This window comes from Labrus mixtus, chromosome 7, assembly GCF_963584025.1.
Source record: "Labrus mixtus chromosome 7, fLabMix1.1, whole genome shotgun sequence".
NCBI lineage: Eukaryota > Metazoa > Chordata > Actinopteri > Labriformes > Labridae > Labrus > Labrus mixtus.
This window is the reverse complement of record NC_083618.1, coordinates 22,347,742-22,364,602: the sequence shown is the minus strand read 5'-3', so window position 1 is coordinate 22,364,602 and position 16,861 is coordinate 22,347,742. Positions and strand designations below refer to the sequence as shown.

At 43.1% G+C, this 16,861-nt stretch overlaps 1 protein-coding gene across 1 annotated transcript in view; it reads left to right on the top strand.

Moving 5' to 3' along the window:
* dennd6aa (DENN/MADD domain containing 6Aa) overlaps positions 1-16,423 on the top strand; it is an 18,421-nt gene extending 1,998 nt beyond the window's left edge. Inside the window, exons 2-19 of the mRNA XM_061041311.1 lie at positions 89-127; positions 306-348; positions 1,764-1,876; positions 2,275-2,355; positions 3,229-3,334; positions 4,729-4,808; positions 6,374-6,433; positions 6,520-6,575; positions 6,911-7,033; positions 7,275-7,370; positions 7,839-7,933; positions 8,365-8,430; positions 8,908-8,972; positions 9,572-9,661; positions 10,163-10,326; positions 10,731-10,833; positions 12,114-12,188; positions 12,312-16,423. Of these exons, the coding sequence (XP_060897294.1) occupies positions 89-127; positions 306-348; positions 1,764-1,876; positions 2,275-2,355; positions 3,229-3,334; positions 4,729-4,808; positions 6,374-6,433; positions 6,520-6,575; positions 6,911-7,033; positions 7,275-7,370; positions 7,839-7,933; positions 8,365-8,430; positions 8,908-8,972; positions 9,572-9,661; positions 10,163-10,326; positions 10,731-10,833; positions 12,114-12,188; positions 12,312-12,443 (1,587 nt within the window). The 3' untranslated portion in view covers positions 12,444-16,423. The remainder of the gene's footprint in view (positions 1-88; positions 128-305; positions 349-1,763; positions 1,877-2,274; positions 2,356-3,228; positions 3,335-4,728; positions 4,809-6,373; positions 6,434-6,519; positions 6,576-6,910; positions 7,034-7,274; positions 7,371-7,838; positions 7,934-8,364; positions 8,431-8,907; positions 8,973-9,571; positions 9,662-10,162; positions 10,327-10,730; positions 10,834-12,113; positions 12,189-12,311) is intronic.
* The last annotated feature ends 438 nt before the right edge of the window (positions 16,424-16,861 follow it).

Here is a 16,861-nt window from a genome sequence, read left to right as displayed (position 1 = left end):
AACACTCAATGTTTGTTTACAAGAAGCTTCATTCATTTTTTTTTTTTTTTAGATTTGCACTGGTCTTAATTGTTAATTTATTTTCCAGGTGATTTATCCTCATCACTCCAAACTGTCAGAGAAAGAGGTGAGTCAGACTCATGTCACATTTTTTAAGATTTATGACGTTAACTCAAAGAAGATCGTAAAAAAAAGCAGTTGTTCACGTTGGTTCATTGCATTGATTATCATTTGATCATTTAAAGTTTGCTTTCTGACATTTGAATGACAACTAAATAAATCAAATCCTCTTTTTTCCCCCTCAGAAAACAAGCATCTGCTACCTTTCTTTTCCCGACTCCAACTCAGGTGAGTTTCTGTTTCAGCCTTTTATTGTCTGAACTCTGAAAAGCCCAGTTCACTGCAGAGTTTGGCTTTCATGGTGACGTCTGATATGGTTATTAAACGGTGTTAAGTGAGGCCCCTGCACTAACTCAGCCTGTAGGGATTGTGCAGCTCAAAGAGGGTGATAAATAACAACTAAAATCTAAAGAAAAAAAGATTGGCTTTTGGCATGTAATTAGTCATTTGTATTGTTATCAACCAGGAATTCTACTACTGCGTCTCGTTTCTGAAACATAACCTTTAGGCTCTGGTTTCAAAAGCTGCCTTTTAATCTTTGATATACTTAAAATGCTTTGACCCTGCAGCTGCAAGAAGTGTGGACTTGAGAACGTAAGAAAAAGCCTAGAAAAAGGACGAACACAAGCGTTTGTAGACACTCTAACTAATGTGTAATTCTACACCGGAGAGAAAAGTAGAGTAAGGATTGGTTTACACACACACACCTCACAACACCTGTGTGGAAGTGTGTGTTTGTCTGCAGGTGTGTGTTTTGTTGATTGTGAGTCAGCTTGCGGTCGAGCTGACGTACCTGCTGGCCTCAGGATGATGACAGGATTAGGACACAATACGTACAGAGCTGAGAGGGAGAGAAACAGAGAGATAGATAGAGAGGGAGAGCAGGTCTGCATCTCTCGCTCTCTTTTTCCCATAATTCAGTCTCACATCTTAACGAGAGATCTTTAGTTTCCCAGTTTCTCTCTGTCATCATGATGTAGTTAATTATTTTTCAGGTTTCTTCTTTACGTTACTTAAAGTCAAAATGAAGTTCTTCAGTTTCACAAAAAGTCTCGGCATGGTCGCAGGTCCAGAAGTCGTCTCTCTCACTTTTCATGTAAACACAAACACAGAAACAAAATGACCAGACTTTGGAGCTTTCCGCTGACGACCTGTTTCACCCTGGGTGGTCTGAAGGCAACACGATGTGTGATGTCACGAGTCCAGGCTGAGCTCTGTGAAGTGTGTGTGTGTGTGTGTGTGTGTGTGTGTGTGTAAATCTATGTGTCTCCTCCGAAGTGGAGCGCCTTTAGATCTCAGTGTGAGCTGAAGTGTCTATCATTACCTCACTCTCTCACACTCTCGCTCTCCTGGTGTGTTTGTTCCGAGGAGGACATTTGGAGGTCATGTAAAGGTTAAGGTCCAGTCATCAGGCACTTCCTATTTCCCCCTTTTTTTCCCCCCGCTTCCTCTTCCTGTTTGTCCAAGAATCTGAAGGAAACCTGGAAGCTAGAGAGAAACGGAGAGGTGCAAAATGAAATCACAGAAATGACACAGAAACCAAAGCAAAGTATAAATCCTGCTTAGAGCCAGAGCAGCTCGGATTCAGGCCGGCTGCCCAGTGTTCCCCTGATGACCCCACCGTCACTCTGTTGTGTTTCCAGGTTGTCTTGGCGACACCCAGTTCTGCTTCCGCTTCCGACAGGGCTCAAACCGGAAGTTGTCGCTCGGCTGCTTCCTGGAAAACACAGACCGTGATGCTCCGCCCTGTCTGAAGGTGAACGAACACACACACACACACACACACACACACACACACACACACACACACACACACACACACACACACACACACAGAGTAAATGGTAAATGGACTTGAGCTTGTTTATTTCTTATCTAGTCTTCTGAAGACTCAAAGCTATTTTTCACTGCAGGTCACACCTACACATTCTCACAGTGATGGTAGAGGCTGCTGAGTAAAGATCCATTCATACACATTCATACACCACTGACAAAGCAGCAGGAGCAACTTGGGGTTAAGTGTCTTGCCCAAGGACACTTTCCTGCAGGAGCTGGAGGCTGAACCCCTGACCTTACGGTTCAGAGACGCCCGACTCAACCACTGATCCACAGCCGCCCCAGCACACATCTGAATCATGTGTTTTTGTTTTGCAGAGAGACCAGGGTCATTACTACGGTTACGTGTACTTCCGGCAGGTGCGAGACAAATCCCTGAAGAGAGGATACTTCCAGAAGGTCAGTGTCGATCAACGCATCAATCAGACACGACTCATAAATCCATCTGTTCAAGTCCTGCACATGTCATCAATCATTCAAGTGATTTATCAAGTAAAAAATACAAACCTGGTTCCTGCTTCTCAAATGTGAATGTATTTCTTAAAGCCCCTGGACACCTGACTTTAAAAATAACAAATCTGTATGTGTAATTCAAAGTTTCATTAAGCATCAACAAAATAAAGTCAAAATAAACCTTAGTAACTATTAAAGAAACCTCGTCAAAAACAGCTTATTTTGCAGCTTTGGTCATTTCTCAGGACTGTGTGGGTGTAGCAGCTCACATTTTGATTGACATCTGTCAAACAAAACGCGCACCCACACGTTGTGTAGTGCAACTGTCCGACTCGCTGCTCAAAGCATCCTGGGATACCTAGCCATGCTAACAGAGCTAGCAGCGTCACCTTTTTACAACTTTTCCCCTACGATATGTCAGAGTCATCAACGCACACAAAAAAAGGTGAAATCCTGTTTGGGAAGTAAATGATGTGCAGTGTGTTGGAAACTCAAATCAAACACAAGCAGTGAGCAGCGGAGCCGTGCGGTGCGGACTCTCGCTGTATCTGTTGGCTTTCAGTGAGCAGGCACTGAGAAGCAGAACACCGCTCCGGGTTCTTCAGTAACGACTGGAAACCTGTTGTTGGAAACCTCAGTGGATTTATTTGAGAGCAAACTGCTTTATGTTCAATCACAATCAAACGTGAAGAATATTTTCTAAAAGTGTCAAAATGGATGAACAGGCAAGATCAGGTGACAAAGTTCAGTGTCATATTAAAAATAATGGTCGCCAATCTTAAATATTATTTCCATCTTTGTGTCTAAATCTCTCTGTAGTCTCTGCTCCTGATCAGTAAGCTGCCCTACGTCACATTCTTCCACTCCCTGCTGAAGATCATGGCTCCAGAATATTTTGAGAAACAGGAGCCGTGTTTGGAGGCAGGTCAGTCTGACATCAAGTCACTGTTCACCTTTATATCTGCCTGTCTGTCTGTCTGTCTGTCTGTCTGCCTGTCTGTGTGTCTGTCTGTCTGTTTCTCTGTCTGTTTCTCTGTCTGTGTGTCTGTCTGTCTGTGTGTCTGTCTGTCTGTGTGTCTGTCTGTTTCTCTGTCTGTGTGTCTGTCTGTCTGTCTTTTTCTCTGTCTGCCTGTCTGTGTGTCTGTCTGTCTGTTTCTCTGTCTGTGTGTGTGTCTGTCTGTCTGTTTCTCTGTCTGTGTGTGTGTCTGTCTGTCTGTGTCTGTCTGTCTGTTTCTCTGTCTGTGTGTCTGTCTGTTTCTCTGTCTGTGTGTCTGTCTGTGTGTGTGTGTGTCTGTCTGTCTGTTTCTCTGTCTGTGTGTCTGTCTGTGTGTGTGTCTGTCTGTCTGTGTGTCTGTCTGTCTCTTTCTCTGTCTATCTGTCTGTCTGTCTGTCTGTGTAATGACATTACAGCTAATCGCTGGCCATCGCCCCATGTGTCTGTCTGTGTCTGTCTGTCTGTTTCTCTGTCTGTGTGTCTGTCTGTCTGTCTGTCTGTTTCTCTGTCTGTCTGTGTGTCTGTCTGTGTCTGTCTGTCTGTTTCTCTGTCTGTCTGTCTGTCTGCCTGTCTGTTTCTCTGTCTGTCTGTCTGCCTGTCTGTCTGTCTGTCTGTCTGCTTGTCTGTCTGTCTGCTTGTCTGTTTCTCTGTCTGTCTGTGTCTGTCTGTCTGTCTGTCTGTCTGTCTGTGTCTCTGTCTGTCTGTTTCTCTGTCTGTGTGTCTGTCTGTCTGTGTGTCTGTCTGTCTGTCTGTCTGTCTGTTTCTCTGTCTGTCTGTGTGTCTGTCTGTGTCTGTCTGTCTGTTTCTCTGTCTGTCTGTCTGTCTGTCTGCCTGTCTGTTTCTCTGTCTGTCTGTCTGCCTGTCTGTGTCTGTCTGTCTGTCTGTCTGTCTGCTTGTCTGTTTCTCTGTCTGTCTGTGTCTGTCTGTCTGTCTGTCTGTCTGTCTGTGTCTCTGTCTGTCTGTTTCTCTGTCTGTGTGTCTGTCTGTGTGTCTGTCTGTCTGTCTGTCTGTCTGTCTGTTTCTCTGTCTGTCTGTCTGTCTGTTTCTCTGTCTGTCTGTCTGTCTGTTATATAAATACAAAACATCTCTTATTTCCCTGAGCTGCGTAGTGCAAATAGAACAAAAAACTGCATTCCAGGGTTAATAAGACCGACTAACAACAAACATTGAGACAGGATGGGGGGGTTCGGGGGCGTTTGGTGAGCAGTTTGACTGAAATGTAGCAAAGAGTCCAGCGGAGGAGTGAAGATAAACTTTACTAACTTCCTGCTCTGATCCAACAAACTCTGATTCATACAGCTAATATTTGTCTTTTTTATTGACAGCTTGTAATGACATAGATCGCTGGCCGTCGCCCCATCCTGGACGAATCCTTACGCTGCCTATAATGGGTGTGGTCATCAAGGTAAACACACACACACACACACACACACACACACGTGTACAAACACACTCAGTGGGTGGAGATCAGATTGTCGTCTCCTCTGACGCACAGGTGTAACAAAGATCAGTAATGTTTGCTCATGTTCCAGCAGACATGAAGACGTATTAGATTTATCTACACTCGATTTCATCTTAGAGGAAGGGGAGGTAACCGCTCGTTGATTTTTGAACTTTTGATTTTGTTGCCTCAAGTTCAGTTTTTCTCTTTAGCCAGATGTGTGATATTAGAAGTTATAGTGGCTCCAGAGGAGTCAGGACATCTGAATGAAGGGGATCTGATCCTCACATTTCAGAACATAAGTTGTCTGTGTATTAGTTGCAAAATGTTTTCAATTAAATACCTGCATACTGAAGTGCAGTGAATTTAGGACTGTACATTTCTAGACTTTAAGAAGCGTCATGATTCTGCTGCATCCTCACAAAGATAAAGATTTGCAGAAGTTTGAGAAGAATCCGATAAGATGGAGGTTTATAGATCATGAAGGAAAATTCTCATGCCGGATAGGGACCAAATCACATTTGGAACATGTGGCGTGTACAGAAAAAAACAAAGCGTTTGGGATCGGTTGCTGCAGCACCGAGTAGAGAAGATCATTTAAAGCTCCTGTGAGGAACTTTCATTTTGTGTTGATGTCGTTGCCCGTGTGTATTGATTTGTACCTTTTTAGGGCTGGGTATTGTCCACAACCTCACAATTCGATTCGATTCGATATTGATCAATATGCTTCGATATCGATTCAATATTAAACATAGGTGAGAGAAATACCGAGATAACTCATCACAGTACCTTTTTATATTTGTTAAATAATTATGTGTTTATATTTGTTTAAAACACTCTGACTCAAAAATATATTTTATCGATGCATTATTCTTTAATAAACAAAGAATAAAACATGAAAGTACAGTATGATCTAAAGTGCAAAATTGTGCCTGACTTGAATTCACAGCACCCATAGCGCCCCCAGTGGAGAGGGGTGTCATTACAACGGGAAAAAAATCGATCTCAAGATTTCCCTGAATCGATATTGAACTGGGAAAATAATAATTGCAATGCATTGATGAATCGATTTTTTTTAACCAGCCCTAGTACCTTTTATCTTTGCTGATCTTGTACACGTTGCTGATCATTGTTGGAGAATGATATGAGACTTTTAATGTCGAGTCCTGCTTTAATGCATGTAAGAGAGTGACAAACAAAACAATGAAAAAGTGTTCCAAAAAGGAAAAAGATGTTATTTGTAATTTTCCTCTTTAATGGTGCATCATAATCCCTAATCTGGGAAGTATGTTCAGACCAAGACCAAGGTCCTCCTTCACTCCCCGATCAGACACTCTCAAGTATAGTTTAGTGTCCCCTTCACTTCAAATATGAAGCTTTGACGGAGCAACTCATGACTCCTGTTCTGTCCATGCATTCAAACAATCATCCTGAGCTGTGACCTTCTCACTGTCATGAACATTTGCGAGCGCAGAGTGAATATTCTGAGATAATCGATGTGTGACTGTTGGATCTGTGTGTTGCTGCAGGTTCGCATCCCGACCAGTTACGACAAACCAGGAACCTCCCAGCTGGTGCAGTCCACACAGGTGATCACAAACATAATCCCACACCTGTATGAAAATAAACGTGTTTATACGACTTCGTTTTCAAACGTTGTGTTTCTGTTTCTCAGACTGACAGTCAGGTGTCCATCGTGCTCCCGACCATCCATGAAGTCGACCTCTTCAGGTGAGATGTACAGGTTGTTTTTTTGTTTTTTTTGCTCTCCACAATCTACTGGCTTTTGTCACACTCTGCTGCCACCTGCTGGACACTTTGAGTACTGCAGCATTTTCTCTCCCACCTTTACTAAAAGCCCAACAATCCAGATGTTTTTAAGGGAAAAATATTGGAAGATGTCCTCTGAGTTTTTGTTCTTTTGTAAATTAACCTGAAAAGAATTACGTCTGTCTCACATAAAATTAGCTTCATTAATTAATAAGCTATAAAGAACACTAAAAGGATGCAAGAAAATGTTCCTAAAAACGCCTCACTAACCACTCTCTCTCTCTTTTTTTCCCCAGATGTTTCTACCCAGTCTTCTTCCACATCCAGATGCTGTGGGAGTTGGTGTTGCTCGGGGAGGCGCTCGTCGTCATGGCGCCGTCGCCAGCGGAGTCTTCGGATACCGTGTTGGCGTTGGTCAGGTGAGTTTTTAGAAGGCATTTCAGCAGAGGGACAAAAAGCCTCGACGCACATTTTCTGTTTTCATTTTCTTTGAAGCTGAAGAAAATTTTCGACATTTTTGAAGCCGAATTGTTTGGCAGCTGTAGTCGTGTGAAAAGAAGCTGCAGCTCATTTCTTTCTGCTCATGAAGCCGCACACAGAAGTCACTGAGGCTTCACACATGCCTACGTCGCAGTCTTTGACTCGTCTCTCTCTCTGCAGCTGTATCTCTCCGCTGCGTTACTGCAGCGACTTTCGTCCGTACTTCACCATCCACGACAGCGAGTTTAAGGAGTACACAACGAGGACGCAGGCCCCGTGAGTACAGACTCAGAATGTTTTTGTTTTGTCCCATGATTCAACTAGTTCTGCACCATGTGAGACAAATACAGGGCGTGTGATTCCATCGTTCAGTTTTGTGACAATCATTGTGGGATAAACAAATAGTAAAGTGCATTTTAGATAGAACTCCTTTTTTTAATTATAATAATTCACTTTATTTATAGGCACTTTCAAAACACTCAAGGTCACCTTACAAAGCAGAGATAAAACTGAACAAAAAAGTAACAAAACATAGATAAAATGAATATAAAAAATGCACACTACTTCCTGATATAAAGATCCGCCCGCTCTCTGCAGTCGTTATTACTCTCCTTCTCCTGAGAGGTTTCAGGAGTTTGAAGTGAAGCTCCTTGCTCATTGGTTCTTCATCTCTCTATATCTGCTTAGATTTTTATTATTAAGTGATGATGGTTTTACTCATCTGTGTTTCATCTCTGTCTTCAGGCCGTCAGTCATTTTGGGAGTGACCAATCCCTTCTTCGCTAAAACTCTGCAGCACTGGCCGCACATCATCCGCATCGGGGACATGAAGCAAGCAGGTAAAAGTCAAACCGCTGCTGGTCCTGAAGTTCTGAAATTCTCCTGTCTGGTCAAATGTGATGTTTGTCGACGTCCTAACATTTAATTCCCCCCCCCCCCCCCCCCCCCCGAGTCATTACTGTGACTAGAAGGAAAACGCCTGTTTTCTAAAAAAAGCAAATAACTTCAATTCATTCATAAATTGATTTTTATTCCCCGGCTGCAACCTTCCCAGTGTTACAGTCTAAGTGAGTGAGACGCCCCCTGCACACAGGATGATGATTTATCATTGATAAGTACGGTCTTGTCTCGGTCTCGGCGCACTCTGGTCTCGGGTATGTCTTGGTCCCGGTTAGTGAGGTCTTGACTACAACACTAGCTGTAGGTCAAACGTTCTGAAACATGTCGGATGATGAAAATGTGACTCACCTCGGATGTGTCTCTTCTTCAGGAGAAATGGCCAAGCAGATGAAAGTCAAGAAACTGAAGAACCTCAAAACTCTCGACTCTAAACCCGGTAAATGCCTCACCCTCTACATTGATTATTTATGATTCCCTTTCATTTTTTTTTTTTCAGTGATGATGCATCTTTACAAAAACATTGGTGGGAGATTATTTTTCATTCTGCATTTTGAACCAATCCAGTTTAAGTGCCTGGGACACAAAGCGACGCTGACGAGGCTGGCAGAGACACCAATGACCATCTTTTCTCCAACTTTCTAAAGCCTTCAAAAAACTTAAATGTAAAATTAAATATAAACATCATAGGAAAGAATACTACAGGAGCGTATTGCTCTGGCAGCAAAAGAAAAGAAAAATAATTTTGTGTCCTTTAGCTCACTCACAAAATCTCATTCCTTCCCGTCCTCAGCCGCTCTGCTCTGTTTCACCGCTCTGACTGTTTGTCTTCTTTGTGTGTTTGGATGCTTACCAATTTTATCTCATTGTTTATTTTTTTGGTGTGTGTGTGTGTGTGTGTGTGTGTGTGTGACAGGTGTGTACACTGCATACAAGCCGTATCTGAACAAAGATGAAGAAATCATCAAGCAGCTTCAGAAGGTGAGACCTGAGCTTGTAAAACAACACTGCACATCTTACTGTTTGGACCTTTAACACAGTTTGGTTTATTTATTTATCCGCCTGCTGTGACACAATTTTTAACTTCGATTTGATATGATTCCAGTAAAAATTCATTATATTGACACGTGTTTGGATACCAAAGCTACAAATACAGAAGTCTCAGTATCCCAATATTTCATCAATTTATTGTTGTTGTTTTTTTATCAAGAGCTGCAGGGGAACATCTGCACACAAACATTTTTCTGTTTGGATGAGATCTTTAGTTTTTTTAAAGCGATGGTGCATTTTCATCCTATAAACGATTCAAATAAAGGAGATTAATTGTGTTATAACACACCGTATTGAAAGAGTCTGCTGGGTGTCAGTATCCGTCTTCTTTTATTTTACAGCTGTTTTGTGTTGTTGATTGTTATCATCACGTTGTTGTTGTTGTTGTTTTTTGTGTATTTTATTTACAAGCTGCCCCCAAAGGGTTAATAAAGCTGTTTTAAAGAGATTCAATGGGATTATTCATCATGGATTCATGTTTGATCGTTCTGTTGACTTTTTATATTCTGCTTTTTGTTTTTGTGCTTCAGGGAGTTCAACAGAAGAGGCCCTCGCCGGCCCAGAATGCAATTCTCCGACGCTACTTCTTGGAACTGACTCAGAGCTTCATCATTCCACTGGTAAAAAAACAAACAAACAACAACTTTAGTTAATGTTTATATTTTAATACTCACTACGCCGCCATTCGCTGCCACTCTAGTCAATGCTACTGTTACCACGGTGACCGCCGTGGTCCGTCTCCAGAGCGTGCCAGCAGCGCCAAGCATGTGTCAAGCTACACAGAATAGAACAACCCAGACAGGAAGTTAGACGAGGAAGTGGACGGAGCATCCGGGTCAATTTCAAAATAAAACACAATATACAGACTCATGATCGTGTTGTTCATCACTTTATCAACATTAAGTCGTTTGCGCGTTTCTTCTTGAGATCTCGTAGTTATCCTGTGATGTGTGTACAGCTCACGCTCCAGAAACAGACCCGGCTGGTCAGGGTGTCCGACGGAGCCAAACTGTAGCGTACAGACTGTGTGGAAATAGGCAGTGAAACAACGTCTGTATGTTTTCAGTGAGTGGGGCTGCTGGGTTAAAGTGTGTGTGTGTGTGTGTGTGTGTGTGTCACAGGAGAGATATGTGGCCAGTCTGATGCCTCTCCAGAAGTCCATCAGCCCCTGGAAGGCTCCTCCTCAGCTGCGTCCGTTCATCCAGCAGGACTTCATGAAGACGCTGGAGAAAGCCGGACCTCAGCTCACGTCCAGACTGAAGGGAGACTGGATAGGACTCTACAGGTACACACACACACACACACACACACACACACACACACACACACACACACACACACACACACACACACACACACACACACACACACACACACACACACACACACACACACACACACACACGATGAATGAGGACATGATGTAAAAAAAGGACAACATGCAAGTGCTGGACGGAGCAGCAGAGTCGGCTATACGACGCTATAATGAGAATTTTTGCCTTTATATCAATGGTATTTGTAGTTTCACAGAATCACAACGGACATATTTGTTCAGTTCAGACATTGCTCGCTCTCTTTTTCACTCAGCTGTCATCATCAGCAGGAAGTCTTGATTCTTATGAGAGTTGTGTAGAAGTCACCGGGTAAATTATGACTTTGTGTTCACGAGGACTCTTTCTGCATCTGAAGGAATTTCCTCAAGTCCCCAAACTTTGACGGCTGGTTCCGCAACCGGAGGCGAGAGATGACGCAGAAACTGGAGGCTCTGCACCTGGAGGCGCTGTGCGAGGAGGTGAGGAGGGAGGAGGAGATCGGGTTCTATCAGAGGTCACTGCTTCGATCTGAAATACCAACTGATACTTCTGAAGTTTCTGATCAACTGCAGAGACACACCTGAATTCTCTGAATCTGTCTGTCTCTACCTGTCTGTCTCTCTGTACCTGTCTGTCTCTACCTGTCTGTCTCTGAATCTGTCTGTCTCTACCTGTCTGTCTCTCTGTACCTGTCTGTCTCTACCTGTCTGTCTCTCTGAATCTGTCTGTCTCTACCTGTCTGTCTCTCTGAATCTGTCTGTCTCTACCTGTCTGTCTCTCTGAATCTGTCTGTCTCTACCTGTCTGTCTCTCTGTACCTGTCTGTCTCTACCTGTCTGTCTCTCTGAATCTGTCTGTCTCTACCTGTCTGTCTCTCTGTACCTGTCTGTCTCTACCTGTCTGTCTCTCTGTACCTGTCTGTCTCTACCTGTCTGTCTCTCTGAATCTGTCTCTCTGAATCTGTCTCCCTGTACCTGTCTGTCTCTCTGTACCTGTCTGTCTCTACCTGTCTGTCTCTCTGAATCTGTCTGTCTCTACCTGTCTGTCTCTCTGTACATGTCTCTGAATCTGTCTGTCTCTACCTGTCTGTCTCTCTGTACTTGTCTGTCTCTACCTGTCTGTCTGTCTGTCTGAATCTGTCTGTCTCTCTGTACCTGTCTGTCTCTACCTGTCTGTCTGTCTGAATCTGTCTGTCTCTACCTGTCTGTCTCTACCTGTCTGTCTCTCTGTACCTGTCTCTGAATCTGTCTGTCTCTACCTGTATGTCTCTCTGTACCTGTCTGTCTCTACCTGTCTGTCTCTCTGAATCTGTCTCTCTGTACCTGTCTGTCTCTCTGAATCTGTCTCTCTGTACCTGTCTGTCTCTTTGAATCTGTCTCTCTGTACCTGTCTGTCTCTTTGAATCTGTCTCTCTGTACCTGTCTGTCTCTCTGAATCTGTCTGCCTGTACCTGTCTGTCTCTCTGAATCTGTCTCTCTGAATCTGTCTGTCTCTCTGAATCTGTCTCTCTGTACCTGTCTGTCTCTCTGAATCTGTCTCTCTGTACCTGTCTGTCTCTTTGAATCTGTCTCTCTGTACCTGTCTGTCTCTTTGAATCTGTCTCTCTGTACCTGTCTGTCTCTCTGAATCTGTCTGCCTGTACCTGTCTGTCTCTCTGAATCTGTCTCTCTGAATCTGTCTGTCTCTCTGAATCTGTCTCTCTGTACCTGTCTGTCTCTCTGAATCTGTCTGCCTCTCTGAATCTGTCTCTCTGTCTGAAGGATCTGCAGCAGAGGATCCAGCAGCACTCAGAGGTGGAGACGGTTGATCTGGTCCTGAAGCTGAAAGATAAACTGGTCAGTGTGAACTCAAAGTTCAAAAACTCTGCATCATTACTCCAAAGATTACAGAGAAATCTACCGTTCGTACTGCTCGCACTCAAGTATTACTTTATCAGTTTGTATCTTCTCTTTCTGCAGATTCAGGCGGAGAAGGAGCAGCTCCCTGTGCGTCCAGGGACGGTGGCCAAACTGAGGGCTCACATAGAGGCCGTCATCCTGTCGTTACCGGAGGACCTGCAAGGGATCCTCCACAAGCCCTCCACCCCCTGAACGTCTCCCCCTTTGGCCTGACTCTCTAACCCCACATCGAGCTTGTTTTAAAGTTTGGGGGGGTCTGTGGATCGTCTCACAGATGGAGGAACATCTTGTTTATTTTAAGGACCTCTTCTGGTCAGCACATTTTTGATTCCTTTTAATATACATCTTGTCATACTTACTTTATTCCCCCCCCCACACACGGCTACAGTGGCGGCCCTGAAGTCTCAGCCATCACTTGGTTTTGACACGGTCAGCTGGAGCCGGCCGGAGCTGCACAACATAAACTCCTGTGAACGTTTTCGAGGAGCTGAACCAGCGTTTCTAAGCTGTGAGGAGGTTCTTCAGCACAGCGACGTCATTAAGGAAATTCCAGACTCGTCTCTCTTCTTCACTTGAAGCGTGCGGCTCACTAACAGAGGATCCGCCACAATCCTGGAGCCAACAGCGGGAAAGTTAACTCAGCAGACCTCTGACACTTGGTGTTTTCACCTCCTTGACGTTTTTAGTTTTATTTTATTTTTTAACTTGAAGATGACACGCTGCAGTTCTGCTGACTTTGGAGTTTTCATTCTTCTTTTTTAAATTGAGAAATGTTTTTAAAGAAGTGCACTTCATCGCTCACTGGACCGGAGTGCCCTTCATACACACACACACACACTTCTTTTATGCAAACAAACTGAACCGAGCAGAGCCAAGAAGTGCTTTATAATAAAATCTGACTCAAATGTTAATCAACACACATTAAGCATTAATCACCAGCCGCCCTGTCACAGCCAATGACTGTATATAAAGATGGACGTCTCAGCATCTTCCTGTTGTACAAAAGTGAAGCCAAAAACACCCTGAGCCAGTTTTTGCTTCCTCTCACTGTTTCTCCTCTACTTTGCACACAGCGCTGCAGGAGCCTTATTTGTCAACAGAGCTGTCAATCATGACATTAAACCCATTTTTTTATAGCATCTAATTCTAACATTTTTAGAACCAGGAACACTAGAACATAAATCAGCTTGTTAAGAACTAACTATAAAGACAGATACCATGTTTAAGAAATATTTATTTGACCTATCTCCATCTGCTAACATGGAGGAGGCGGAGCTTATGGGCCCACACTGCAGCCAGTAAGCAGGAGGAGCTCTTAAGGGTTTTGGCTTCACTTTTGGGGAGCTGTCACGTCGTGCATATCTTCATGCAGACTGTTTTTATAACTGTCACTCCAACTCTTTGCTGCAGGTCTGTAGAGGAGCCAATCACATCTCATCGCTTCCAGGTCACATGATCATAAAAGTCTTCTAAAGTATATCAATCTTGTCATGTAAAGGTCATTATATGTTTTATCTCTCTGTGGTGTGACTTGTCATTCACAATTCTGTGTTTAAAGGGTTAATATGCGACTTTGTTAATATGAATACAGCAAAAATCAAATATACTGGGGCGTCTGTGGCCTAGTGGTTAGTTTGCACAATCCCTGTACAGAGGTCGTTGACCTCCAAGCGGGCGGCCCGGGTTCATATCCGACCTGTGGCTCCTTTCCCGCATGTCATTCCCCACTCTCTCTCTTGAGTAGAGCCCAAAAATAAATCCATCCAGTATCTATACTCCATACAGCCCGCTACAGGTAACCGGGTGCTGGAGCCTGTCCCTGCTGTGATTGGCTGAGAGGCATGGTTACACCCTGGACTGTTTGCCTGTCAATCACAGGGCTGACATACAGAGACAGACAACCAGCTACACTCACATTCACACCGACGGGCAATTTAGAGTCACCAGTTAAGCTAACGAGGATGTCTTTGGACTGTGGGAGGAAGCCGCATAGTAAACCTTTAATGTTCAGGATTTGAACTTTGACTCAATCTGGTGCGTCAACAGCTCTAAAGTCTTCGTATTGAGTTCATTACAGATTTGAAAGTTTAAGATTTTAAAACGTATATGACAGATTGTAATTTATTATGTGCTGTGTATCAGTTCTTAAGAGGAGGATTTTTATATCGGGGGGGGGGGAAGATTTATTGATAGGAAAAAGGTTGTACTTTGACGCTTTGTTTAGTGTTTTATGTCGTTTTAAAGAGTAAGCGAAGAGGAGCCAGCCGACTGCTCTAAAGTGAGGAACGTGGAGCATACTTCCTCATTATGACTTTATTCCCACATGACTTAATTCTTCATGGTTGTGTCTGTAATGTGGCCCTGAAACTCTGCCGTACCTCCTCCCCGTTCAGCGTTAAGTTAAAGTGACAGTCAGGCCGGTTTTTACTTCTATTATGTCAAGACATACAGTCAATAGGAATTTATATTTTTAACAACTTCTGTGTGTATTATTCTTTCTCTGAATGTAAACAAATGAACGTAGGGCGTGGCATCTTGAAGGTTACCGTGTGTGATGTCTCTGTCCAAAGAGTTTGTCTTACTTTAAGGGTTAGGGTGCGTCACATTTAACCTCGGATCTCGAAATGACGTCACACCCGACTTGATTACGTGTCAGACCGACAACTCAGAATTTCCGACTTCAGAGACGAAATAGATCGCACCATAATGAAGCCTTAATGTCTGTCAGGAAGTAAAGAACTGTTTTAGTTTCACAAATCACAAAAAAAAGATTCATTTGAGCTGATTTCTACATTAGTATGTCGTAAAAACCCGACATTAGATACAAAATAAAAATACTAATATTGGCGCTCGGTGTGACTACATTACAATACCAAACTTAATATTGGGTAAAAAAAGGAAGTGCGTTCCTGTCGGGGAATTTAAAGGTCAGACGTTCCAGTTGTGACATTAAGATCCTGAATCCAGCACCCACAACCTCCGAGGTTTCAGAGCGCTTCTCATCGTGGTTGCTAGGTGACAAAAGTTACCTCCAGCTCACCTCATGAGGTCTGTTTTAAAAAGCAGCGTATGGCTGGCTTCAGGGGCTCCTCCGTACAACATTTTTTTAACATCGTTATCTCAACATTGTAAAATAAAAACAATAATGAAGCATGCACATGGAGAAGAGGAAAGTACAAAATAATAAAAAAGGTCTTCTGGCAGCTGATTTGAATTTTCAACTTAAAGGGCAATAACTCACAAAATGTTCATGTTGAGAGAAAATCATCCAACCTTTGGGTTCATAAACATTCCTGGAAACGTAAGAATGTAAAAACTAGTAGTTGTAGTACCAAGGCCGTCTCGAGACCACTTTTTGATAGTCTCCGTCTCGTCTCAGAATCTAGACCTTTTTTACTCGGCCTTGTCTCGGTCTCAGACTGGGCGGACTCTGGATTTTAGACCAAGACCACCACTGAGAGGTTTTTTTTTTATCATTAATGAGCCCTGCCTTGGTCTCTTGGTCTTGATTCAATCTCAATCCCTAAATGTCTTAGGTCTCGACTCAGTCTCGGCCTACCTTGGTCTTGGTTTCAACCCGGTCTGGTCCCCGGTATGTCTTGTGGTCTTGGTTAGTCTGGTCTTACAACACTAGTAAAACAAACAGAGTTGTTCCGAAAAGTATCGACAGTCTGAAGGGTCTTGGATGTGATTCTGGTTTTCTGTACTTGGAGTGACATCACGTCAAAGTGTGATGGAGACAAACACATGAACCACTTGTTATCTGCTCTCAGAGGAATGGATTGTGTTCCTGATCTGATGTGTAACGTGTTGTATAAATGCTTTGGACTTTTGCCTTTTTTTTTTGTAAAGCACATCATGTAAAGAAGACGTGCTGGTTGTATAAACCCGTGACAGCGGGTTGTTGGGCAACCGTGCTAGTTTTATATTTGTAAAAAAGAAAAAAAGAAACTAATTTTAACATTTTTAACTTTTATGGACGGCTTTTGTCATCTTCCTCTCGGGGACAGGATGAAGAGTTTTGTACATAAGAGATGTGACATGTTAGCCCAGATATGATGATGTACAATAATTATTTTGTTATTAAAACAAGATGTCTTATGAAATCCAGAAATAACTCCACAAAATGTTCTTTTACTTTCTGACACTAAATATATTGTTTGTTTTTTCAACACCTGGTGTTTTAGTTTGTTTTATTGTACAGACACTCTGTGAAGTCAACCTTTTAGCCACTTATGGAAATTAGTTTGAACAAAGACTCGTTCCGCAGCTGCTTGTTCCTTAAAACTTCTTCTTGCAGACAGATTTATTCGGCTTTCATTTGCTCGCCTAAATTATCTCCAAAACTTGAACCTGAAGCCGTTTTCACATCTGCACTCCTGAACATTTCTAGAGAATTTCAGGCGGACCGCCCCTGAAATCCTCCTGATCTGGCTGTTCACACATGCACCTCATAGCGGGAGACTATCCCTGTCAGATGGGGGTCGGATGAGGGGCAAAAGGGGGTTCTCCTGAGGTCTACTGAGACTGCTATAATGAGAATATTTGCCTTCATATCAACGCTTTGTGTAGTTCAACAGAATCACAATATGAATTAAAGAGTTGAGAAC